At 37.0% G+C, this 26,284-nt stretch overlaps 1 protein-coding gene and 1 long non-coding RNA gene across 2 annotated transcripts; both read left to right on the forward strand.

Annotated features, from left to right (window-relative positions):
- Window positions 1–459: 459 nt before the first annotated feature.
- Window positions 460–25,960, forward strand: LOC125246365 (gastrula zinc finger protein XlCGF57.1-like). The gene is made up of 5 exons (XM_048157337.1): window positions 460–521; window positions 1,833–1,989; window positions 4,364–5,258; window positions 23,982–24,076; window positions 24,137–25,960. The coding sequence occupies exons 2-5, from the start codon at window positions 1,905–1,907 to the stop codon at window positions 25,057–25,059; spliced, it is 1,998 nt and encodes a 665-aa protein (XP_048013294.1). The 5' UTR covers window positions 460–521; window positions 1,833–1,904; the 3' UTR covers window positions 25,060–25,960.
- On the forward strand, window positions 11,552–13,247 carry LOC125246393. The gene is made up of 3 exons (XR_007179839.1): window positions 11,552–11,963; window positions 12,117–12,155; window positions 12,391–13,247. It is a non-coding gene; the product is annotated as an uncharacterized LOC125246393 (long non-coding RNA).
- Window positions 25,961–26,284: the final 324 nt, after the last annotated feature.

Below are 26,284 nucleotides of genomic sequence, written 5' to 3' on the forward strand. Positions count from 1 at the left end.
ACCAACCTAACCAACAACAACTAAACAAAAAGATTGTAGACAAACTTTAAGTTGGGATGAAAAAGCCTAGTCAGAATGTTTGAAGTAGTTTTTTGAAGTTTGAATATTTTCAGTTTGAAAGTTTAAGTTTAGTAGTTATATATATAATGCACTTTAATCAAACAAAGTTTAAATTTTATTTATTGCCAATATATTTTGGGGAATGATGAAATAAGATGGATATATTATGATAAGGATTCAATTTTAACCACAGATTTAATTTTGATCTACAGATTAGTCTGAAATATTTCAAAATTCTTTCCAATCTTTTAAGATGACTTTATCTTTGATTGAGAAAATCACACTTGCTTACATTTACATATAAATGAATCCTTATCTTATTATTTGAATGTTTTTTCCTGTGTGTCGATTCCTATTATTGTACCTACTATCCTGTAACGGGACTTTTATTTTGGTGTGACGGCGTGACGTCATAAGACTGCGCCGAGCTCCTGCATCTGTTGTGATCCTGCTGTAGAAAGGTTTGTGTTTTTACGCATTTAAAGTGTTTAAATCAATACAAGCCGTTTGTACAATTATACAGAATTATACTCAGAAATGAATGAACTGATTCTGAATGTAACATGATATAATAGCATTCATGAACATATTTTATTTGTGAGTAAAGTCTAATTTCGCTCCTTATCGTCAATCAGTTTATCGCAAAAATGAATTCATGAATTCGTTTAGCGCCTCAAAATATTGATGGAAATGCCATTTATCGCGATTTCTCTCGTGTCCACACAATATTTTATTCCATTTAGCTTTAGCACATAAATACTATATTGATACTTCAAAGGTTTAATTGGTTTGAAAACACTTTTTGTGGAGAAAAGAGGCGTTAACGCAAATTATTGTTGTGTCACGTGACAGTATTTGTCTACATGCAGAGTTTGTTCGTGCTGTTGCTCCTGTTAAAGCATCGTTTCTATGTAGTTCAAAGTTAACAGTTTTTTCTAACTGTTGGTATTTAAGAATGAGATGCGTCACCCTAACATCTCAAACATCATGCATCCTTATTTAGTCATTTTGTTTAATATTATCTTTTAGGCTGTACATCTTACTTTGAAATTAAAATGTTAAGTTTCATTAAGTTACCTCAGAAAGTTAAATCCAGGAAAGTTATTCTAACGAAAAGTTCTTAGGTTAAGATTTTGCAATTTTATTTTTACAGATTAGGCAGTTGATTCTCACTTTTTAAAAACAATATGGCCTATAATCAAGCATTAAAAGGCTTTAAATAATTTAAATAATAATTAAAAGGCTGTTTAATAAAATTAATTTACAATATATAGTCTGCTATACTGTTATAAAGAGCTCATTGATTTACATTTCTGGCCATATATAAATAACAGTTGTATCAAATTGCTGCCATACGGGCCATAAAAGCCTGGTAATCAAATATAAGACAAAACATAAATATCTATGCAATGACATTGATGCGTCTAGGCCCAAAATCAACTGGAATTTAGAAAATGGTGAGCTTTTCCAAATATTGCAGAGTTTGCTCGACTTTGCATTAAATTCTGTGATTGTGGAATGCTGGAGGGACTAGTTCATATAATTTATGTTCTCTTATGTTAACTATTACTATTTCTAGTGCTAGTTTTGAGTTTTTTTCTTTCTTTTTTTTTCTTCTTATCTTATCATATCAGGTCATTTAAGTCCATTAACTCTCACTCTGACTCTCTCACCAGTTTACTGAACTACTGAACTAGATCTGATTGAGTCACACTCAGACATTTAGTATGGATTTAGTTTTCTTTCTGTTAATTTTTTCTTATCTTAAACAGGACAAAGTGTTCAAACACACAGAGAAACTCCTGGTGAAGCGACTGAGGTCCACGTTACACACTATTATAAAGATGGAGTTTATTAAAGAGGAGATTGAAGATGTGAAGATTGAAGAAACATTCAGAGTCAAACATGAAGAAACTGAGGAACAAACAGGTTGGTTTCATTCTCAAAGCTGAACTCACTCAATTTGATCCTAATTCTATATCCAGCTCTACAGAATCTAACTGTATTTTTGAAGAATCACTAAGAGTAATTTTGTATTCTGTTCCATAGCATGTTGAATGAAATCTTATGTATCATAGAAATTGACTTTCTATGGTCCCCACCCTGAGTTTGACGTATTAATATGCCTCTTACAGTAATAGTTCACCCCAAAATTAAAATTGTCATCATTTACTCACCCTCATGTCAATTCAAACCTGTAAGACTTTTGGTTATCTTCAAAACACAAATGAAGACATTTAAATTGAAATCTAAGAGCTTTTTGTCGCTCTGTTGACAGCTACACAACAATCACTTTGACCCTTCTAAATGTTCATAAAGAGATTGTAAAACTAATCCACATGAATTGAATGAAAGAACAGACACAATCATAATATGATGAACAGATTGAATTTAGACATTTATTCACAAATAAACATTCATCAGCTCACATCTGTTGTGATAAACATAAGCTCAAGCATTTTCGCTTGATGTGTAAGAACCAATGAGGTTCATTCACATGTTACGCAGCATGTTTAAGCTTCAGCAAGAGCCAGTGAGGTTCATTCTCATGTTTGAGTAGCTTGGTCAGTATAGAGTCTAACATACATTTATTGATTTTGATAATTTATCAAATTTAGACTATTTTTCCTCTCCTGTAGCAATAAATTAATGGAATTTTTCCTCAGGGATACTACAATGCAGGGACACTACAATGCACTGTCTGATGCGATACTGTAGTAGATGGTTGCATGGTTATAATTTTCTCTCTAATATTATCAATCTTGTAAGTAAAGAAGTTCATAAAGTTATTACTGCTGTGCTGTTTGAAAACATCTGAAGTTAAAGCTTTATTTCTTGTTAATTTAGCCACTGCATCAAATTAATACCTAGGGTTGTGTTTTCTCCTAAGAGAGTCTGAGAATAAGCAGATCTAGCAGTTTTTAAAGCCCTTTTCTGTATGCAATGATGCTTTCTTTTCATGAAATACGAAACCTCCAATCTGCTTTCTTGCAGCTGCACTTTTTCGGGCTGCTCTCTTAACCCGAGTGTGCTTGTTGTACCACGGCGTTGGACTATTTTCCTTCATTTTCTTTGAATGCAAAGGAACAACTGTGTCTAAAGTGCTGGAAATGAGAGAGCCAATAGTTTGTTGTAATATCAAGTTTTTCTAGGCCAGGGGTGTCCAATCCTGCACCAACCCCAATTAAATACATCTGAACCAGCTAATCAAGGTCTTACTAGGCATACTAGAAACTTCCAGGCAGGTCTGTTGAGGCAAGTTGGAGCTAAACTTTGCAGGACAGTGGCCCTCCAGGACCGAGTTTGGACACTTCTGTTCTAAACTAACTGGTATGCTGAGGAGATTAAACTCATCAGGAAGATTATTTAGAAAGCAATCTTTAGTGGTAGAAAAGAATGTGAAGAGTTAACAAGAGGTTTTGAGATTGCATTTAACACTTATCTTAATAGCTTTGTGCACAATTAGAGCCGCATGATTCTGGATAAATTGAGAATCGCAATATTTTTGTTTAAAATGGAGATGATTCTGAAGATACAAACATTAGACAGCTAAACAAAATAACGTAATTTTCTAGAGGCTCTGACAAAATGGTCATTGCTTCAGGCTATTTAAAAAATACATCAATTTAAATGGAGTCAATGTCTCATTCATGAAGACTTTTTGGTTATTAGATATATTAGTGTTTGTGAATGAATCTCTGAAATGAATGATTCTCTTGAATGAATGATTCACTGACAAACACTTTTTTGCCACCTCCTGGCATAACAAAATTAGCAATACATACCAGTGCCAAAACACTTTCTAAAAGGTTATTTGCTCTATTTTCTATCGCTACCATATAGATCTGTTTTCATTCCCAAACTATAGGCCTAAACTTTTATCCCAGTAAACTTGTCCGGTTATTTAAATGTTCGTAATGCATAAATAACGATAATGTGTGGTTGAAAAGACTGTTAGTGAAGCTGATTCACTTCACTTCAGAACAGTGAGTGTTTACATTGGAAGTATGATGGCCAACCCTCTCATTCATTAACATGGGCAGCGACAAAATATATGCTGCTCATGCTTCGCCGATGCTTTTAACATGAAACAATCAAGGTAATAGATGCAGAATGACTGTCATTTAGAAATAAGATTCCATGGGTGTTTAAATCAAGAACACAATTTTTTTTAACGATTAATCATGCAGCTCTAGTATCTATAACATGCATTTTGTTGTTTTATTACTTCATGTTGGTTTTTATGTTTGTTGCTTTGTTTCATTAAACTGGGCTAAACTTGTATTTGTCTTTTTTGCCTTAGACCTGATGGCATTGAAAGAGGAGAGTCAAGAACTGAATGAAGTAGAAAAGAAAGCCCAGTACGAGAATCTTATTACTGAAGAAAAATCAATTGGTTGCTCACAGACTGAAAAGACTTCACGAAAAAGAGAAATTTTCACCTGCCAACAGTGTGGAAAACGTTTCGGCAGAAAAGGACGTCTCAAATTCCACATGAGAATTCACACTGGAGAGAAGCCTTACACCTGCCAAGAGTGTGGAATGAGTTTCAGTCAAAAAGTAATCTTTAAAAGGCATGTTAGAATTCACACTGAAGTGAAGTCTTTAACCTGCAAACTGTGTGGAAATAGTTTTACCAAAAATGGAAGCCTCAAAAGCCACATGAGAATTCACACTGGAGAGAGGCCTTACACCTGCCAACAGTGTGGAAAGAGTTTCACTCAAAAAGGACATCTTATGAGCCACATGAGGATCCACACTGGAGAGAAACCTTTCACCTGCCAACAGTGTGGGATGAGTTTCACTCAAAAAGAATATCTTAAAGGCCACATGAGAATTCACACTGGAGAGCAGCCTTACACATGCCCTCAATGCGGAAAGAGTTTTACACAAAAAGCAACTTTTAACAACCATGTGAAAATTCACACCGGAGAGAAGCCTTTCACCTGCAAACTGTGTGGAAAGAGTTTCAATCGAAAAGCAAACCTTCATAACCATGTGAGAACTCATACTGGAGAGCAGCCTTTCACATGCCCTCAATGTGGGAAGAGTTTTACATATAAAACAACTTTTAATACCCACATGAGAATTCATACTGGAGAGCAGCCTTACACATGCTCTCAGTGTGGAAGGAGCTTTAGACAAAGAGCAACTTTTAATGTCCACATGAGAGTTCACACTGGAGAAAAGCCTTACATATGCCCTCTGTGTGGAAAGAGTTTCACTGAAAAAGGAAACCTGAAAAAACACATGAACAGTCACACCGGAGAGAAGCCTTTCATCTGAACAACAGTGTCGGAAGAGCTTCACAACAGAAATAAACCTTAGGAATCACATGATCAGTCACACTAGAGAGAAGCTGTTCACATGTGATCAGTGTGGAAAGAGTTTCACTCGGAAAGGAACACTTAATTCCCACATGAAGATTCACAATTAATTGTGATCAATGTGAATAAAATAGTCTTTACATTACTTTTGCCATTACATTACGAATGGACGTATTGCACAGGTGGCCACCTATCACGGCACAACACTTGAATTCATTGAGCTCTTGAGAGCGACCCATTCTTCCACTAAAATTTGTAGAAGCAGTCTGCATGCCTAGCTGCTTGATTTTACACACTTGTGGCAATGGAAGTGATTGGAACACCTGAACTCAATGATTTGGAGGGGTGTCCCAATACTTTTGGCAATATAGTGTATGTATTTGTGTGAAATTTAGGCTACACTCAAAAATAACAGGATCACATGCAGTGGGTCCGGGGTCACTCTTCGGCTAGAACTAGACTCACATACGGCCGTTAACAGAAGCCAGTGATTATAGTTTATAAAGTTATAAATATGGACATTTTTTCTTACAAAACCAAAAGGCCTTTATTAACCCCCTGGAGTGTACATGTTCAGCCTTAATGATAATTTGTTTGGGGTAAGAATTAAATGAATTCAGCATTTTGTCTGTGTACCCGAGTTTGGGTACAACTGCACTAGCACTAGATAATTTGAGTGTTTAAAAAAAAATTCTGCTGATGTGTACATTACTGCTCTAATTGAAACATAATCATACAATTGTATGAAGAAATCACAGGGATAGTTCACCCAAATATGAAAAGTCTGACAATACATATTATGACAACAACGTAGTCTATATTGGTTCAGTAGGAGGGGTAAATCCTTTTCAAAAAACGATTAAAGCATTAATTTTAATTTACTGAAGTAACGTCTGGGAAGTTTCCATCTGTACTTGTTTTTTGGCAATGTAATGTTTCTTCTTCTTTTTTTTTTTTTTTTCTTATTTTACTTATAGAATAGGTGAAACTGTTCATAATTGATGTGTAACTATAAATAAATTATTGAATAAATTGTTTAAAAAATAGCATCCTCAAGAAACAAATAAGAATTACCTTGGTTAAATTTTTTTTTATAAAAATATACACATTTTAATAACAGATGTTTAATAAAATGGTTAGGAATCATATTTGTTTCAAGTACTTTTTATTAGAAGGGGTGTGGCCTCCAAATGTCTAGAAACTGCCCTCGAAAACTATAATGTAAATGAAATATTATACATAGAATAAGATAAAATTTATAATGCAATTAAATAATAGAGTGCAAAATTCATTATTTCATTCAGTGAGGAAAATGCATAAGTTGTCAATCTGGACTTGAATATGGCTGCTATTGGGACTCATGTGGTGATGTCTAGAAGCTGGTTCCAGCTAGCAGTCTCATTGCTGATCCTAGGTGTTTCTAGCTTATTAATTAGTCAAAAGTAATTAGTTAATGCAGCTTAACCACCTCACACAAGAGTTTGTCACACAATCTGCTTTTAATTTCACATCTGCAATCTCAAACCTCTAATCAAAAACAAATACATTTTAAAATATAGCTGCAAGCAGCAATTCGGGGCCAAGCCCCAGTAGGGGCAGTAGCGCAATACGGAGCAGGAAGAGCAAAAACAGCAGAAATTGAATGTACATGCAAAACATCTGGTTCAGAAGGACAGGTGGAAATGAAATGAAAATCAATAGAAGTTCAGAGAACGAACACGGAATGAACTAAAATACTTGTATCTCATTGAAGAGGAATAAAGATTAGCACAATCCTTATTTGGATAAAAAAGGTATCAAAATGACTCATTACACACAATTGTATAAAGGAACCCCACACGAGATTCGAATCCACGACCTCCGGGTCCAAGGTCCATTTCTCATCTCATTGCACCACTGTGCAAGTGAATGTTTCCACACCTGCCGAAGTTTATTAGTTCATGTGAAAATGAACTCAAAATGAAGAATTCTTATAAAGCTGCACTTTAGATCATTCTGCAGCTCATCATGCTGTAGTGCAATACAGAGCAGGAAGAGGAAAAACAGCAGAAAATGAACAAACATGAAACAGCTGGTTCAGAATTACGGGCAAGAATGAACTCAGAATGTACATAAGCTTAGATGAAAATGAACACAGCATGAAACAAAAAACATTTATTTCTAATCCAAGAGGCAGTAAAGGAATCAAAACACACTATTTTATAAAACCGCTCCACCTGGGATTCGAACCCACTAACTTCGGATACAGGGCTCTTCAGATAACTGGCTTTACACATTGAGCTACTTGAGGATGCACATTCAACAGACTGTGGAAGAAACCTTTTAGTCTAACAAAGAATTCACAAAAAAAGCATTACTTAGCATGCTAACCATATTAGCATGCTAAGCTAACTTAATGCTAATGAAGCTCATGGTTAACTTGATAACTGAAGAGCCACATTAAAGAGAATGACAACTGGTTAGCATGCTAAGCAATTAGCATGCTAAGCTAACTAGCATAAGACAACAAACACAAGCAAGGTCACATTCAGAGATGAATATCTTGGGAATGGTAGCGAATATCAAAAATCCATTCAGTCATTTCTGATTTTGGACAAAATTGGACAAAAATTGTAGGAGGAGTAGCGAAAAAACTGTTTTCCATTTATTTCAATATGGCGGACAGGTACATTTAAGGAAAATGACAAATGACACATCGTCGGAATCGGCATAAGCCAGGGAATAAAATGACATAAAGCATACACATTTTGGAAAGTGTTTTCAAAAGTTATAAGTGGTTTTGCAATAATCATTACATCTGTGGAACAGTAGGTGGCGCTGTGTTGAAACTTCTCAGGTACCTTCAGGACCTTCTAAAGGTCATACATACCAATTTGTGTGAAGATATGTCAAATTGTTTAAAAGTTATTGTGGCGGACACGTGGTTCATCCGATGTTGACGAATTCGATATCCTCGGATTCGGCATGGCACAGGGAATCCATAGACACCAAGATCTTGATTTTCTAATAAAGTGTTCAAAAGTTATTGGCCAAAATAGCCATTTTTCAGATCTCATGACCTGTAGGTGGCGCTGTTCCCAAATTTGGCATGGAACCTCAGATCATGGTCTTGATCAAGTGTACCAATTTTAGTTTTGATTGCTCAAAGTTTGGCCGAGATACAGCCTCTATAGCAATTTTGGGTCAACCTCGTTAACTTCGTGACATCATAACTTTTGAACAAAGATGAATAAAAAAAATCTGTTCAGTCATTTCTGTGCGGCTCAGACCAAAGATCACCTGATCAAAGTTTGGACAAAATTGGACAAATTTTGAAGGAGGAGTAGCGAAAAAACGGAATACTGTACTTTTCAAAATGGCCGCTACTGTAATGGGCGGAGACTTAATGTAAGAATTTGAATAGAATCAGCATGAAGAGACGAATCAGATGTACTAAATTGTATTTTTCTAGAGCAAATGGTTCAAAAGTTATAAACTTTAGAATGTTGAATTTTTGAACTGGTGGTGGCGCTATAGAGTTGGTCCTAGAGACTCCAAAATTGGTCAGATTTCTAGACATGACCATCACTACAAGTGTGCCAAATTTCATCATTTTCTCATGTTCCGTTGATAGGGCTGCCATAGACTCCCATTCGGGAGGAAGAATAATAATAATAAAAGGGAAAACGTACAATTACAATAGGGGCTACAGCCCCTTTGGGGCTTGGCCCCTAATAAAAGGGAAAATGTACAATTACAATAGGGGCTACAGCCCCTTTGGGGCTTGGCCCCTAATTATTTTCCTTGTAATAATGCATCCCCTGGATATTAACCATCTAAGAAAATTAATCATGAAGTGATGCTTAGGTATGAGATTTCTTCTGTAAAGTTCTTTAAACAGTGTGTGGTCAAATGTTTTGGATCAGGGAAGGGCAACTTCGGTCATGCAGAGTTTAGTTCTAACAAGCTCCAGTGGGTCTGCCCATTTTGTCCTGCCTGTCCCAAAGCCCAGACCACCAAAGAAGATGACCGCCGTGAAGCCCAAATCGCCAAAGAAAATGGCCGCCGCGAAGCTCAAGCAGCCACAGATAATGGCAGCTGCCGCGCCAGAGCCACTGAACAAAGTGGCCACCATGAATCATAAGCCGCCAATGAAGATGGCCACACCAGAGCCACTAAACAAAATGGTCCCACCAAGCCTAAACCCTCACCAGAAAAGGACCAATGGCTCATTGACTTTTGGAGTGAACCTGTCGCTCCAGTTCTCCGAGCCCACTCCAAGTCTCTAAGAGTCCGCTCCAGTTCTCCAAGGCCCGCTCCAGTTCTCCAAGAGCTCGCTCCAGTTCCCCAAGAGCTTTCTCTAGTTCTCCACGAGCCTGCTCCAGTTCTCCAAGAGCCCGCTCCAGTTCTCCTGAGCCCGCTCCAAGTCTCTAAGTGTCCGCTCCAAGTCTCCAAGAGTCCGCTCCAGTTCTCCATGAGCCCGCTCCAGTTCTCCAAGAGCCCACTCAAGTTCAAGAGTCCGCTCCAGTTCTCCATGGCCCGCTCCAGTTCTCCAAGAGCCTGCTCCAGTTCTCCAAGAGCCTGCTCCAGTTCTCCAAGAGCTCGCTCCAGTTCCCCAAGAGCTTTCTCTAGTTCTCCACGAGCCTGCTCCAGTTCTCCAAGAGCCCGCTCCAGTTCTCCTGAGCCCGCTCCAAGTCTCTAAGTGTCCGCTCCAAGTCTCCAAGAGCCTGCTCCAGTTCTCCAAGAGCCCGCTCCAGTTCTCCAAGAGCCCACTCTAGTTCTCTATGAGCCTGCTCCAGTTCTCCACGGCCCCTGGCTAGCCATGGCATCCCACGGCCCCTGACCCGTCATGGCCACCCGAGGCCCCTGTACCACCATCGCCTCCTGAGGCTTCTGACCCGCCATGACTGCCCGGCTCGCCCTGGAGACCTCCGTACATGTCTGCACCTCCCCCCTCACCTGCGTGTAGGTCTCCAGGGAGCCCCCCCCATTGTTACAAATTAGGCGCGATGACGCGCCTACCGGAGGTAGTGTTACAGTTCATGCCTTTCCCTTACTCCATTTCCCATGATCCTCCCTGTCCCACACCTGAACTCACTTCCTCATCTCTCCCGCTCTCCCCGGATTCCCTGCACCTGGTCTTTGTCGTTTTCACTCCCTTTATATTGGACTCACTTCCCTGTACTGTTCTTGTTGTTGTTTGCTATTGTTTAATGTGTGTTTGCTGTTCTGCTCCTTAGTGTATTAAACCCCGTTATTTGTACAAGTTTGATTCTGCCTCATCCCTGCTGCAGCCACACAGTTGTAACAATCACTACATTACCAGAGGGAGGAACCATGCTGGTACAGAGTTTTATGCCACCATGGGGGCGGATTCCCCGTCATACGTCCCCATCCCCTGGGTATCATTGTTGCCAATGGGGATGGTATCCTGAGTGCAGATTGGAGAGTTACCATCAGTAACTGTCAGTGAGTCGAGCTGAAGGACGAGTGGAGTGACTGGAGCAGGAGATCAATGATCTGAGGAGGAGAGATGCTGAGCTGGAGCAGCTTTCACACACACAGGATCACATCCATTTCCTGCAGGTAAGAGATCTAGAAGAACAGGATCATAGTGGACTTGAGCAAGAGACTCACAGAGAAACATTTCATGAGAGCAGAATGAGCCGTTGACTGAAGTGTTGATCTGTGTGTTCGGTTATTATATAATCATCAGTCAGAGGGTGTACTCACACTAGTAATGGTTGCATTCAACACTCACCCTCCCCACACTCGCATTGCACTTAATGTTCCGGGCCGGAGCATGCTTATGTCATATACGATGAAACTTTTTGTATGGAAGTAAACAGGAAGAAAGGCACTTTTGTTAAGACAATAGATTTCTCATTCATGCCATGCAGTGATTTTCACTTGCACGTATCAGGGTCATTATTACGAAGGCAGTTGATGTTAACAGAGGAATTTACAAACTACAATACTTATTCATCAATAAGGTGAGAACCAAACCTGTTATAAACCCAACTACACCTGAATTAATTACATTAACTGAAAAGTGTACTATCCAAGTGGTAAAAAAGATGCTTGCCATCGTAATGATGACAGTAGTTCACACAAAAGTAGTAGCTGTCCCGTACTCTTGCATGGTTCGCACTCACAGTACATGCGTACCTGAATGTCAACATTGATCTGTTACATTTATGTTTTTGCCAGATGTTTGATCATCAAGTGTTTTCCTAGAAAGTTCACATATAGTGTAAGTGTCAAACACTAGAACTTATAGCTCTAACATGATATAATGAATATGAGAAGAATGAAGCTGATGCAGTGAAAGTGCTGGATTGAGGAGAGTTACTAAAGATCAACAAGAGCTGCTCAAATCTGACTGTAGTGCAGGTTATTTGCTGAAGTGTGGAGGTGATGAGCTTTGATTTCTGTTTTCTGTAGAGTTTCCAGTCTCAGCTCCTGAATCTACAGACGTAAATGATAATCCCTTTAGTACTTTCTCCTCTTTTGATGTCTTGAGAGAATCTGTCCTTCAGCTGAGAGACAAACTGGAGGATTTCTGCAAAGAGGAGCTCAAGAAGATCTCTGACAGAGGTAAAGTCCTGGAGATTCATCTTGCTCTTTCATGATCCTCCATCATCTCATATCATGTAGAAGATTATATTAGAAATGTCTTAGGAACGGATGCAGGGATCATTTTTCTCTGGACATGATAATCACACTCTTCATGTCTGTTGATTTCCACAGGCATTTTCCCCAACATTGTTCCCAGGACTAGGATACAATGTAAGTCACTAAGAAAACAAGCAGAAAAACTCACTGAGTGTGTTCATGTTCTTCCTGTAGAAGGAGAAAGAAAACATGACTGAAGAGTTTTATAGCTGATCATGTAAATGATGATTTGCACAGGATATCTGGTAAACTGTACTGAGACACTGCTGATATATTGAACATGAAGAGTTCAGATACATTAAAAGATCAGATTCATAATTCCTGATTGTGATGTGTTTATCTCCATCAGATTCCCATCGGCTCACTCTGGATCTGAACACAATGAATAAACGCCTCCGTCTGTCTGAGAGGAACAGAGTGATTACTGGCACAAACGCAGAGCAGTTGTATTCTGATCCTCCAGACAGATTTGATCATTGGGAGCAGATGTTGTATAGAGAGAGTGTGTGTGGACGCTGTTACTGGGAGATTGAGTGGAGTGGATATGTGTATATATCAGTGTCATATGAAGAGCATCAGCAGGAAGGGACGGGGTAATGAGTGTGTGTTTGGATGTAATGATCAGTCCTGGAGTTTGGAGTGCTCTTCCTCCAGTTACTCATTCATGCACAAGTATTTGAGCTCTTTTGGCCCGAAACCAGAGTATTCCCCCCAGGTTGTGGTAAAAGTAGATAGAACTAGAAGTGAGGAGATGGGGCGGAGGAGGGATGCTGATAAACTCTGAGACGAACAGAGGTAATTCTGCTGTATATATTCTCTTGTCATTGGTTGATTGATTAACTGAATGCTCTCCATGTGCGCTAATTAGGTTCATTATCTGAACCTGCTCCTCCCGAACTTTGTTAATAAAACATCATTAAGAAATGTCTAAATTAAGTGAGCTCTGCTTTAAACAAGCAAAAATATCTGTAAAATAATCTTATTTCCATAGGAAAAGCATTTTTTGCAGTATTGTTCAATGGAAATTAAAAGTGTTTTCTTTATCTTCCAAGTTTCAGCAAATAAATTAGACTTGAACTTGAAATTTTGTTTGTTTTTAGCAAGACTATGATAACTTACAATATCCTCTAGCCACTATTTGACCTTTCTTTACTGGAAATTGAAAAATGGTATTTTAGCAGTTATAAAAGGACATATTCAGTAAAAGGTAAAGTGCAGTATCTTAGTAATACTTATGAAACTGCGATGTAGAATTAGAAATATCTCAGCATCTTTTTTCTTTAGTTTATCAATTTGTCCACTGATTATATAATGATTATATCCATTCTTATGAATTTCTTTTGTTTTTCAGTACTTTGATCTTGACACCTATAACCTTATTATTTATTATTCTCAGGTTAGGTAAAGTAAGTGAAGTTTGGCCTAAATTATAAGCATTTTAAATGACTTATGTGGACAATGCCATCTGATGTTTTCTTTTGAATTTTCTTTGAAGCTTTTATTAATTTCCCACAAATTGCACATATTGTGAACCATTTTCTCAAAACACTACACACAAAATTCAAAAGTTCATACATCCAACCAAAACTTTAATATATGAGGAAAAACTTTCACAGATATTTTGTTTACACAAATCACTGAAATTTGTCAAATTATCAAATGCACATGTTATGTTTTCAATTAGCCTCAAAATGAAATACGCTTGATTAATACAACACAGGAAATGCAGTTTTCCCAAATGTTTATTCATTTATCACATTATGTGACAGGGAAAATATAAAAGGGAATGTATAGAGAAATAAAGTGTACAAAAGAAAGGGAAAACAAGAGGTGTAAGCGTAAAGGTGGTGGTGTGGGTAGAGGAAGGGGTGTAATGAGATGGAAAAGAAGAGTATAACATATAGAAGGAGATCATATATGAGTAGAGAGGAGAAAGTAAAAGAGGATAGGTGAAGAGCAAGAGGAGAAACTGTAAGAAGATCTTTGAAAGAAATTCAAAGTGGTATAATGTCATATTTAACTACACATATAAACAAATTTTATAAATATCTATAGTTTTAAAGTTGTTGAGATTGTTGAAAAACAGGTGCTGGTCATGTAATTAGAATATCATCAAAAAGTTGATTTATTTCACTAATTCTATTCAAAAAGTGAAACGTGTATATTATATTCATTCATTACACACAGACTGATATATTTCAAATGTTTATTTCTTTTAATTTTGATGATTATAACTGATAACTAAGGAAAATCCCAAATTCAGTATCTCAGAAAATTAGAATATTGTGAAAAGGTTCAATATTGAAGACACCTGGTGCCACACTCTAATCAGCTAATTAACTCAAAACACCTGCAAAGGCCTTTAAATGGTCTCTCAGTCTAGTTCTGTAGGCTACACAATCATGGGGAAGACTGCTGACTTGACAGTTGTCCAAAAGACGACCATTGACACCTTGACCATTGACACCTTGCACAAGGAGGGCAAGACACAAAAGGTCATTGTAAAAGAGGCTGGCTGTTCACAGAGCTCTGTGTCCAAGCACATTAATAGAGAGGCGAAGGGAAGGAAAAGATGTGGTAGAAAAAAGTGTACAAGCAATAGGGATAACTGCACCCTGGAGAGGATTTTGAAACAAAACCCATTCAAAATGTGGGGGAGATTCACAAAGAGTGGACTGCAGCTGGAGTCAGTGCTTCAAGAACCACTACGCACAGACGTATGCAAGACATGGGTTTCAGCTGTCGCATTCCTTGTGTCAAGCCACTCTTGAACAACAGACAGCGTCAGAAGTGTCTCGCCTGGGCTAAAGACAAAAAGGACTGGACTGCTGCTGAGTGGTCCAAAGTTATGTTCTCTGATGAAAGTAAATTTTGCATTTCCTTTGGAAATCAGGGTCCCAGAGTCTGGAGGAAGAGAGGAGAGGCACACAATCCACGTTGCTTGAGGTCCAGTGTAAAGTTTCCACAGTCAGTGATGGTTTGGGGTGCCATGTCACCTGCTGGTGTTGGTCCACTGTGTTTTCTGAGGTCCAAGGTCAACGCAGCCATATACCAGGAAGTTTTAGAGCACTTCATGCTTCCTGCTGCTGACCAACTTTATGGAGATGCAGATTTCATTTTCCAACAGGACTTTGCACCTGCACACAGTGCCAAAGCTACCAGTACCTGGTTTAAGGACTATGGTATCCCTGTTCTTAATTGGCCAGCAAACTCGCCTGACCTTAACCCCATAGAAAATCTAAGAGGAAGATGCGATATGCCAGACCCAACAATGCAGAAGAGCTGAAGGCCACTATCAGAGCAACCTGGGCTCTCATAACACCTGAGCACTGCCACAGACTGATCGACTCCATGCCACGCCGCATTGCTGCAGTAATTCAGGCAAAAGGAGCCCAACTAAGTATTGAGTGCTGTACATGCTCATACTTTTCATGTTCATACTTTTCAGTTGGCCAAGATTTCTAAAAATCCTTTCTTTGTATTGGTCTTAAGCAATATTCTAATTTTCTGAGATATACTGAATTTGGGATTTTTCTTAGTTGTCAGTTATAATCATCAAAATTGAAAGAAAATTTTGAAATATATCAGTCTGTGTGTAATGAATGAGTATAATATACAAGTTTCACTTTTTGAATGGAATTAGTGAAATAAATCAACTTTTTGATGATATTCTAATTATATGACCAGCACCTGTATATTCTCAAATGTCAGGGTGGCACAACTGCAAATATTTTATAATCAACTGACAGGGTAATAACGTTAAGCCTGATACTGTAATGCTACATCCAGAGGTCACCAATAGATCAATGTGTCAGAGTGAGAAGGGTTGTAGATATCTCTCAAATACTGATAAAACAGCTGATTTTAAGTATGGGCAGATATACAGTATGTTTACAAATATTTGGTTGTACCACCTGACAAAAATGAAAAAAAAAAAAAAAAATGTAAACAATTTTTAAAATGAAATGTAAAAACTGAACTTGTTTAAATACATTGTTCAAGAATTTTTAAAAAAATACTTTACTATAAACATTAAAACACTACAATAAACATGTATTTTTGTTAGTGTATTTGTACATCTACAGCTGAAAGTGTTCATTAAAGAATACCCTTGATGTTAGTATTTACTTTTAACAAATGCATTACTAGAAAAAAAATGTAGTGCTTTACTTTGCAGTAAAGTTGAACTGTTTGGCTGATGTATGAGTGTGTTTAGATCACCATGTTAACTGTTTGAGAGTATGTATGACAGTATTCACAAAGCTTTGCTGATGTCCTGAGATTTGACACAATAATTGGTACTTGCTATTGATTTCTTTCAACTCAGCTAAAAACAAGAGTGGAGCATGTTAATCGGGACTCAAGTCCTTCTGCTTTTGTCACACTTCAAAGAAAACCCTGAAGCACTCATTATTCATGCTGAAATAAGTCATATACAGTGCTTTGTTATTATAACATTTTGTTGTAGGGTGTATTTTCTTTTTATTTCTTATAGGCGTCAGCAACAGCGGCTGATGTGGAAAAAGTTTGACAATTCCAGACTCTCCAAGATTAATTGATTTGCAGCTTTAATTTCATGTTACTACAACTTCAATCTGGTGTACCAGGATGAGGCATTCTGCACACCTGAGTTCATATGTATATGTTAACGCTACTTAAATAAATAGGTCATCCAAAAATTAAATTCCTGTCATTTATTCATCTTTTGTGCTCAGCAGAAGAAAGAAATTCCTACAGGTTTGGAACAACTCGATGATGAGTAAATGACAGAAATGTCATTTTTGGGTAAAAAAAAAAAAAAAACTTCCCCAAAACTTTATAACATTTGAATGGTGTAGCAAATGCTTCTTTTAACTAGTTTAATTAAATTCTTTCAATTATCCTAAAGCTTTTTTTTCCCTGACTGATCTTTGTGCAGATGTTTTGTTGGAATCAGTCCACTCACTGGGATCAAGACAGCCACAACACAGGAGGAAAAAATGGAAAGGACTTTTTCTTGCAGCACAGCTTACAGATGAGCCTCCCCTGACTGCCAGACAGACAACAGAGGTATGGAATATTGTTTTCTACAATATAGGACTACACTGAAGAACTACTGTAATGCATATGCCACAAGTATGTTTCTCAGTTTGAAATCCTTGTAGGATGGTATGGGGAAATATTGCTCCATTCTTGTGTGATGAAAAAATTCTTTGACCTTTATAGATACTCACCCATCAACCTTTGCTGGTGTGTCCACCTCTGCTGCCAGAATCGCACATGATGGTACGGAAACTTTCATGTCTTGACGTTGTGTAATACAGTAATCTCCAGGTCAGATGTTTTGACTAGTGGAGATCAACCATATGTGTGACATGAAAATACTCCCACCTTTACAGATATTACAGACCACCTGTTGTCAGAATCTTCTTTCTTTTTTTTCCTTTGGGCTTTTATCTATTAGAAGAATAGATCAACTAGATTTATAATAATGTACCTACTCATGTAAAAAAAAAGTTTTCTAATTAGTGAATACTTGTTTTGTCAGTTGCTGCACTAAAAGAACTGTACAGACCATGAAAGAGGAAAGCGGAGTCTGCCACTGTCCTAACATCTTTACCTTTAAAAAGGCATATTAGAGGCAAAAGGACAGACAAACAACAAACATCAAGAAAAAAGACCAATAAAAAGACCCAATCTTAGGGAAAAAAACACACCAAAAAGAGTGTTTGTTTGGCAGATGAGAAAGATGCTGAATGCCTCTACTGCAGTGAATGGTTTTCATTAAGTGGCGGGAATGGATTCGATGTGAAGTGTGTGAAAAATGGGTCCACACTGATCGTTCAAATCACAATGGAGATAGGTTTACTTGTGAAACTATTATAGATTGAAAATGTCCCTATATGCTAAATACTACAAAAATATTTACATATCTGTTGTATTTATTTCTTTTTATTTATTAAAGTAAGATGTTTGAAATATTTATTAGTACCACAAAATGGTATAACCTTTGCAGAAGTGGTTATTTTGAACAAGTTTTGACTGATATGTTACTCAGTAATATGTTTACATCACTATTAAAACAATTCTTACCTATTTTGAAGTCCGAATGTGCAAATATAAAACCAACTTTACCGAAGTACATCACTAGTGGGGTAAAAACCCTACTGGTGGCCTTTTGTTAGTCCAAGCACGTGCCCTACCTAACTTAAGAGGCTGCTGCCAGTTTGTTTTGTTGAATTAGGCATTGTCATTTTTAGGTGACTGAAGAATCATGCAAATGAAATGTAGCCTATATATTTTTTTATTTCAATATTATGTTTACGCTTAGTACATCTGACAACAACTAGATAAAGAAAGATACTTTAGGTTGGGTTGAAAAAGCATAGTCAGAATGTTTTAAATATTTTTTTTTTTTTTTTTTTTTTTTTTTTGAAGTTCGAAGATTTTCAGTTTGAAAGTTTAAGTTTAGTAGTTATATATATAATGCACTTTAATCAAACAAAGTTGAAATTTTATTTACTGCCCTCATATTTGAAAAACTGAATTGAAATAAGATGGATATATTATGACTAGGATTCAATTTCAACCACAGATTTAATTTTGATCTACAGATTTTTAATTAGTGAGAAATATTTAAAATTCTTTCCAATCTTTTAAGCTCAAGATACTTGACTTTATCTTTGATTGAGAAAATCACACTTGCTTACATTTACATATAAATGAATCCATATCTTATTATTTGAATGTTTTTTTCTGTGTGTCGGTTCCTATTATTCTACTATCCTGTAACGGGACTTTTATTTTGGTGTGGCGGCGTGACGTCAAAAGGTTGCGCCGAGCTCCTGCATCTGTTGTGTTCCTGCTGAAGAAAGGTTTGTGTTTTTACGCATTTAAAGTGTTTAAATCAATACAAGCCGTTTGTACAATACAGAATTATACTCAGAAATGAATGAACTGATTCTGAATGTAACATGGTAATGTATATAATAGCATTCATGAACATATTTTATTTGTGAGTAAAGTACACATATAACAGAAAAGCTGCGTCTCTTTTCGCTCCTCATATCGTCAATCAGTTTATCGTAAAAATGAATTCAGTCATTTAACGCTTCAAATTATTGATGTAAATGCCACAATTTCTCTCGTGTCCACACAATATTTTATTCCATTTAGCTTTAGCACATAAATACTATATTGATACTTAAAATGTTTAATTGGTTTGAAAACACTTTTTGTGGAGAAAAGAGGCTTTAACGCAAATTATTGTGTCACGTGACAGTATTTGCCTACATGCAGAGTTTGTTCGTGCTGTTGCTCCTGTTAAAGCACCGTTTCTATGTAGTTCAAAGATAATTGTATCTGTTTTTTCCCCCTATATTTTCTAACTGTTAAGAATAAAACGTGTTACTCTAACATCTTAAACATCATTCATCCTTATTTAGTAATTTTGTTTAATATTATTTTTAGGCTATACTTCTTACTTTGAGTTATCTCAAGTTAAATCCAGGAAAGTTATTCTAACGAATAGTTCTTAGGTTAAGATTTTGCAATTTTTTTTTTTTTACAGAATAGGCAGTTGTTTCTCACTTTTTTTTAAAACAATATGGCCTATAATCAAGCATTAAAAGGCTTTAAATAATTTAAATAATAATTAAAAGGCTGTTTAATAAAATTAATTTACAATATTAAGACACTAGGGCTGTTAACAATCAAATTAAATAATTTCCACTGAAAAACTGCAACTGCGTCATGAGATATTTTAAACATTTTGAATATACAAAATCACAAATGTTGTAAAGGATTATACTTCTAAATATGAAACTAAACTGCCAGTCGGTGGCGGCAGATGACCGTCTAAATGAGTCATTAATTCAAACGATTCATTCAAATGGCTGATTCATTTAAAAATGAGGCAGTTGTTTATAAATGTGTCATTGAATTCAATTCAATTCAATGTTGTGCAACATATCCTATGCCATCCCGCTTTACTCTCGTCACGTGATCAGTAAACTGTAGTTCCTGCTGCACTGTGTGTAGCTCATGCTGGATGAGCAGAGCAGAGGCTTACAATAGTTTACAATCGAAGCGGCCATTATTCAACTGAATTGAATGGTTTCTATTTCTATACACAAGCAAAATGACATTGGAGGTGGTGCTGCGGTGTGCACTATAATGTAATGTAAATGTAGCAGTGGCATATTTTATGCTACTTTCACCCTCATGCTCCATCATGGCGATATCGCAAGACAGCTTTTCACTTTGACGAGAAATCTTGTCACATTTTAATATCGAGATCTCATCACACCCCTATAGTCTGCTATACTATAAAGAGCTCATTGATTTACATTTCTGGCCATATAAATAACAGTTGCATCAAATTGCTGCCATACGGGCCATAAAAGCCTGGTAATCAAATATATGACAAATATATTTAATTTAGATTAAATATCTAAATGTGTGTTGCAATGACATCACATGATGCGTCTAGGCCCAAAATCAACTGGAATTTAGAAAATGGTAAGCTTTTCCAAATATTGCAGTGTTTGTTCGACTTTGCATTAAATTCTGTGAGAGAATTGTGGAATCCTGGAGGGACTGGTTCATATAACTTATTTCTAGTGCTAGTTTTGAGTGTTTTTTTTTTCTTTTTCTTATCAGGTCATTTAAGTCCATTCATTCTCACTCTGCCTCTCTTACCAGTGTACTGAACTAATGAACTAGATCTGATTGAGTCACACTCAGAGATTAAGTTTGGATTTATTTTTCTTAATGTTAATTTTTTTTTATCTAAAGCAGGACAAAGTATCCAAACACACAGAAAACCTCCTGGTGAAGCGACTGAGATCCACGTGACCCACTATTATAAAGATGGAGTTTATTAAAGAGGAGAGTGAAGAACTGAAGATTGAAGAAACATTCAGAGTCAAACATGAAGAAACTGAGGAACAAACAGGTTGGTTTCATTCTCAAAGCTGAACTCTGAAGTCAATTTGATCCTAATTCTATATCCAGCTCTACAGAATCTAACTGTATTTTTGAAGAAGAACAGATTGAATTTAGACTTTTGTTCACAACTAATAATTCATCAACTAGCATCGGTTGTGATAAACATAAGCTCAAGCATTTTCGCTTGATGTGAAAGAACAAATGAGGTTCATTCTCATGTTACACAACGTTGAAGCTTCCTCAAGAACCAATGAGGTTCATTCTCATGTTACGCAACATGTTTGAGCTTCAGCAAGAACCAATGAGGTTCATTCTCGTGTTATGCAGCATGTTTAAGCTTCCGCAAGAACCAATGAGGTCATTCTCGTGTTACGCAGCATGTTTAAGCTTCCTCAAGAGGTTCATTCTCGTGTTATGTAGCATGTTTAAGCTTCCTCAAGAACCAATGAGGTTCATTCTCATGTTACGCAGCACGTTTAAGCTTTCTCAAGAACCAATGAGGTTCATTGTTGTGTGTTACACAGCTCGTTTGAGCTTTCTCAAGAACCAGTGAGGTTCATTCTCGTGTTATGCAGCATATTTAAGCTTCCGCAAGAAACAATGAGGTTCATTCTCATGTTACGCAACATGTTTAAGCTTCCGCAAGAACCAATGAGGTCATTCTCGTGTTACGCAGCATGTTTAAGCTTCCTCAAGAGGTTCATTCTCGTGTTATGTAGCATGTTTAAGCTTCCGCAAGAACCAATGAGGTCATTCTCGGGTTACGCAGCATGTTTAAGCTTCCTCAAGAGGTTCATTCTCGTGTTACGCAGCACGTTTGAGCTTCAGCAAGAACCAATGAGGTTCATTGTTGTGTGTTACACAGCACGTTTGAGCTTCCTCAAGAACCAATGAGGTTCATTCTCATGTTACGCAGCACGTTTAAGCTTTCTCAAGAACCAATGAGGTTCATTCTCATGTTACGCAACATGTTTAAGCTTCCTCAAGAACCAATGAGGTTCATTCTTGTGTTACGCAGCACGTTTGAGCTTCAGCAAGAACCAATGAGGTTCATTGTTGTGTTACACAGCACGTTTGAGCTTCCTCAAGAACCAATGAGGTTCATTCTCGTGTTACGCAGCACGTTTGAGCTTCAGCAAGAACCAATGAGGTTCATTCTCATGTTACGCAACATGTTTAGGCTTCCTCAAGAACCAATGAGGTTCATTCTCGTGTTACGCAACATGTTTAGGCTTCCTCAAGAACCAATGAGGTTCATTCTCGTGTTACGCAGCATGTTTAAGCTTTCTCAAGAACCAGTGAGGTTTATTCTCGTGTTACGCAGCACGTTTGAGCTTCAGCAAGAACCAGTGAGGTTAATTCTCGTGTTACACAGCATGTTTAAGCTTCCTCAAGAACCAGTGAGGTTCATTCTTGTGTGTTACACAGCATGTTTGAGCTTCAGCAAGAGCCAGTGAGGTTCATTCTCATGTTACGCAGCACATTTGAGCAGCTTGGTCAGTATAGAGTCTAACATACATTTATTGATTTTGATAATTTTGTTTGAAACATCTGAAGTTAAAGCTTTATTTCTCATTAATTTAGCCACTGCATCAAATTAATACCTAGGGTTGTGTTTGTTTTCTCCTAAGAGAGTCAGAATAAGCAGATTTAGCAGTTTTTAAGGCCCTTTTCTGTATGCAATAATGCTTTCTTTTCATGAAATAAGAAAACTCCAATTTGTTTTCTTGCAGCTGCACTTTTTCGGGCTGCTCTCTTAACCTGAGTGTGCTTGTTGTACCACGGCGTTGGACTATTTTCCTTCATTTTCTTTGAACGCAAAGGAACAACTTTGTCTAAAGTGCTGGAAATGCGAGAGCCAATAGTTTGTTGTAATATCGAGCCAGGGGTGTCCAATCCTGCACCAACCCCAATTAAATACATCTGAACCAGCTAATCAAGGTCTTACTAGGCATACTAGAAACTTCCAGGCAGGTCTGTTGAGGCAAGTTGGAGCTAAACTCTACAGTGGCCCTCCAGGACCGAGTTTGGACACTTCTGTTCTAAACTAACTGGTATGCTGAGGAGATTAAACTCATCAGGAAGATTATTTAGAAAGCAATCTTTAGTGGTAGAAAAGAATGTGAAGAGTTAACAAGAGGTTTTGAGATTGCATTTAACACTTATCTTAATAGCTTTGTGCACAATTAGAGCCGCATGATTCTGGATAAATTGAGAATCGCAATATTTTTGTTTAAAATGGAGATTGTGATTCCCCAGTGATTCTGAAGATACAAACATTAGACAGCTAAACAAAATAACATGTAATTTTCTAGAGTTTTTTACAAAATGGTCGTTGCTTCAGGCTATTTAAAAAATACATACATTTAAATGGAGTCAATGTCTCATTCATGAAGACTTTTTGGTTATTAGATAAATTAGGATTTGTGAATGAATCTCTGAAATGAATGATTCTCTTGAATGAATGATTCAATGACAAACACTTTTTTTGCCACCTCCTGGCATAACAAAATAAGCAATACATACCAGTGCCAAAACACTTTCTAAAAGGTGATTTGCTCTATTTTGATTGCTACCATATAGATCGGTTTTCATTTCCAAACTATAGGCCTAAACTTTTATCCCGGGACACATAATACATGCTACTTACGCTCCGTCGACGCTTTTAACGTGAAAGAACCAAGGTAATAGATGCAGAATTGCTGTCATTTAGAAATAAGATGCATGGGTGTTTCAATCAAGAACGCAATTTTTTAACAATTAATCATGCAGCTCTAGTATCTAACATGCATGTTGTTGTTTTATTACTTTATGTTGGTTTTGATGTTTGTTGTTAAACTGGGCTAAACTTGTATTTGTCTATTTTGCCTTAGACCTGATGGCATTGAAAGAGGAGAGTCAAGAACTGAATGAAGTAGAAAAGAAAGACCAGTACGAGAATCTTATTACTGAAGAAACGTCAATTGGTTGCTCACAGACTGAAAGGACTTCACGAAAAAGAGAAATTTTCACCTGCGAACAGTGTGGAAAACGTTTCGGCAGAAAAGGACGTCTCAAATTCCACATGAGAATTCACACTGGAGAGAAGCCTTACACCTGCCAAGAGTGTGGAATGAGTTTCAGTCAAAAAGTAATCTTTAAAAGGCATGTTAGAATTCACACTGAAGTGAAGTCTTTAACCTGCAAACTGTGTGGAAACAGTTTTACCAAAAATGGAAGCCTCAAAAGCCACATGAGAATTCACACTGGAGAGAGGCCTTACACCTGCCAACAGTGTGGAAAGAGTTTCACTCAAAAAGGACATCTTATGAGCCACATGAGGATCCACACTGGAGAGAAACCTTTCACCTGCCAACAGTGTGGGATGAGTTTCACTCAAAAAGAATATCTTAAAGGCCACATGAAAATTCACACGGGAGAGAAGCCATTCACATGTGATCAGTGTGGAAATAGTTTCAATCGAAAAGCAAGCCTTCAAAGCCACATGAGAATTCACACTGGAGAGCAGCCTTACACATGCCCTCAATGCGGAAAGAGTTTTACACACAAAGCAACTTTTAATAACCATGTGAAAATTCACACCGGAGAGAAGCCTTTCACCTGCAAACTGTGTGGAAAGAGTTTCAATCGAAAAGTAAACCTTAATAACCATGTGAGAACTCATACTGGAGAGCAGCCTTTCACATGCCCTCAATGTGGGAAGGGTTTTACATATAAAACAACTTTTAATGCCCACATGAGAATTCATACTGGAGAGCAGCCTTACACATGCTCTCAGTGTGGAAGGAGCTTTAGACAAAGAGCAACTTTTAATGTCCACATGAGAACTCACACTGGAGAAAAGCCTTACACATGCCCTCAGTGTGGAAAGAGCTTCGCTGAAAAAGGAAAGCTTAAAAAACATATGAACATTCACACCGGAGAGAAGCCTTTCATCTGCCAACAGTGTGGGAAGAGCTTCACAACAGAAATAAACCTTAGGAATCACATGATCAGTCACACTAGAGAGAAGCTGTTCACATGTGATCAGTGTGGAAAGAGTTTCACTCGGAAAGGAACACTTAATTCCCACATGAAGATTCACAGTTAATTGCGATCAATGTAAATAAAACAATCTTTGCCATTACATTACATTATGAATGGACTTATTGCACAGGTGGCCACCTATCACGGTACAACACTTGAATTCATTGAGCTCTTGAGAGCAACCCATTCTTCCACAAATATTTGTAGAAGCAGTCTGCATGCCTAGGTGCTTGATTTTACACACTTGTGGCAATGGAAGTGATTGGAACACCTGAACTCAATGATTTGGAGGGGTGTCCCAATACTTTTGGCAATATAGTGTATGTATTTGTGTGAAATTTAGGCTACACTCAAAAATAACAGGATCACATGCAGTGGGTCTGAGGTCACTCTTCGGCTAGAACTAGACTCACATACGGCCGTTAACAGAAGCCAGTGATTATAGTTTATAAAGTTATAAATATGGACATTTTTCTTACAAAACCAAAAGGCCTTTATTAACCCCCTGGAGTGTACATGTTTGGCCTTAATGATAATTTAATTTGGGGTAAGAATTAAATGAATTCAGCATTTTGTACCTGAGTTTGGGTATCAACTGCACTAGAGCATTTGAATGTTTTAAAAAAAAAATCTGCTGATGTGTACATTACTGCTCTAATTGAAACATAATTATAAAATTGTATGAAGAAATCACAGGGATAGTTCACACAAATATGAAAATTCTGTCAATACATATTATGACAATGACATAGTCTATATTGGTTCAGTAGGAGGGGTAAATCCTGTCCAAAAAACGATTAAACCATTGATTTTAATTTACTGAAGTAATGTCTGGGAAGTGTCCATCTGTACTTGTTTTTTGGCAATGTAATGTCTCTTCTTTTTCTCATTTTACTTATAGAATAGGTTAAACTGTTCATAATGGATGTGTAACTGTAAATAAATTATTGAACCAATTGTTTGAAGAAAAAAAATAGCATCCTCAACAAATAAGAATTATCTTGGTTAAATTTGTATAAAAAATATTTTATAAAAATATACACATTTTAATAACAAATGTTTAATAAAATTGTTAGGAATCATATTTGTTTCAAGTGCTTTTTATTAGAAGGGGTGTGGCCTCCAAATGTCTAGAAACTGCCCTGGAAATACTATAATGTAAATCAAATATTATACATAGAATAAGATAGACTTTATAATGCAATTAAATAATAGAGTGCAATATTCATTATTTCATTGGTGTGTATTTCACAGGTGTGTTTGATTAGGGTTGGAGCTAAACTGCAGGA

The sequence above is a fragment of the Megalobrama amblycephala genome, linkage group LG14 (genome assembly GCF_018812025.1).
Source record: "Megalobrama amblycephala isolate DHTTF-2021 linkage group LG14, ASM1881202v1, whole genome shotgun sequence".
Lineage (NCBI taxonomy): Eukaryota > Metazoa > Chordata > Actinopteri > Cypriniformes > Xenocyprididae > Megalobrama > Megalobrama amblycephala.

What these genes read in the sequence shown, in the direction of transcription:
- LOC125246365 (XM_048157337.1), top strand. Translation starts at nt 1,905, where the DNA reads ATGGAGTTTATTAAAGAGGAGATTGAAGATGTGAAGATTGAAGAAACA. An exon ending in ACTGGAGAAAAGCCTTACAT is followed by an intron (nt 5,259 to 23,981) that starts ATGCCCTCTGTG and finishes AGAAATTTTCAC; the next exon opens with CTGCGAACAGTGTGGAAAAC. An exon ending in GCCTTACACCTGCCAAGAGT is followed by an intron (nt 24,077 to 24,136) that starts GTGGAATGAGTT and finishes TTCACACTGAAG; the next exon opens with TGAAGTCTTTAACCTGCAAA.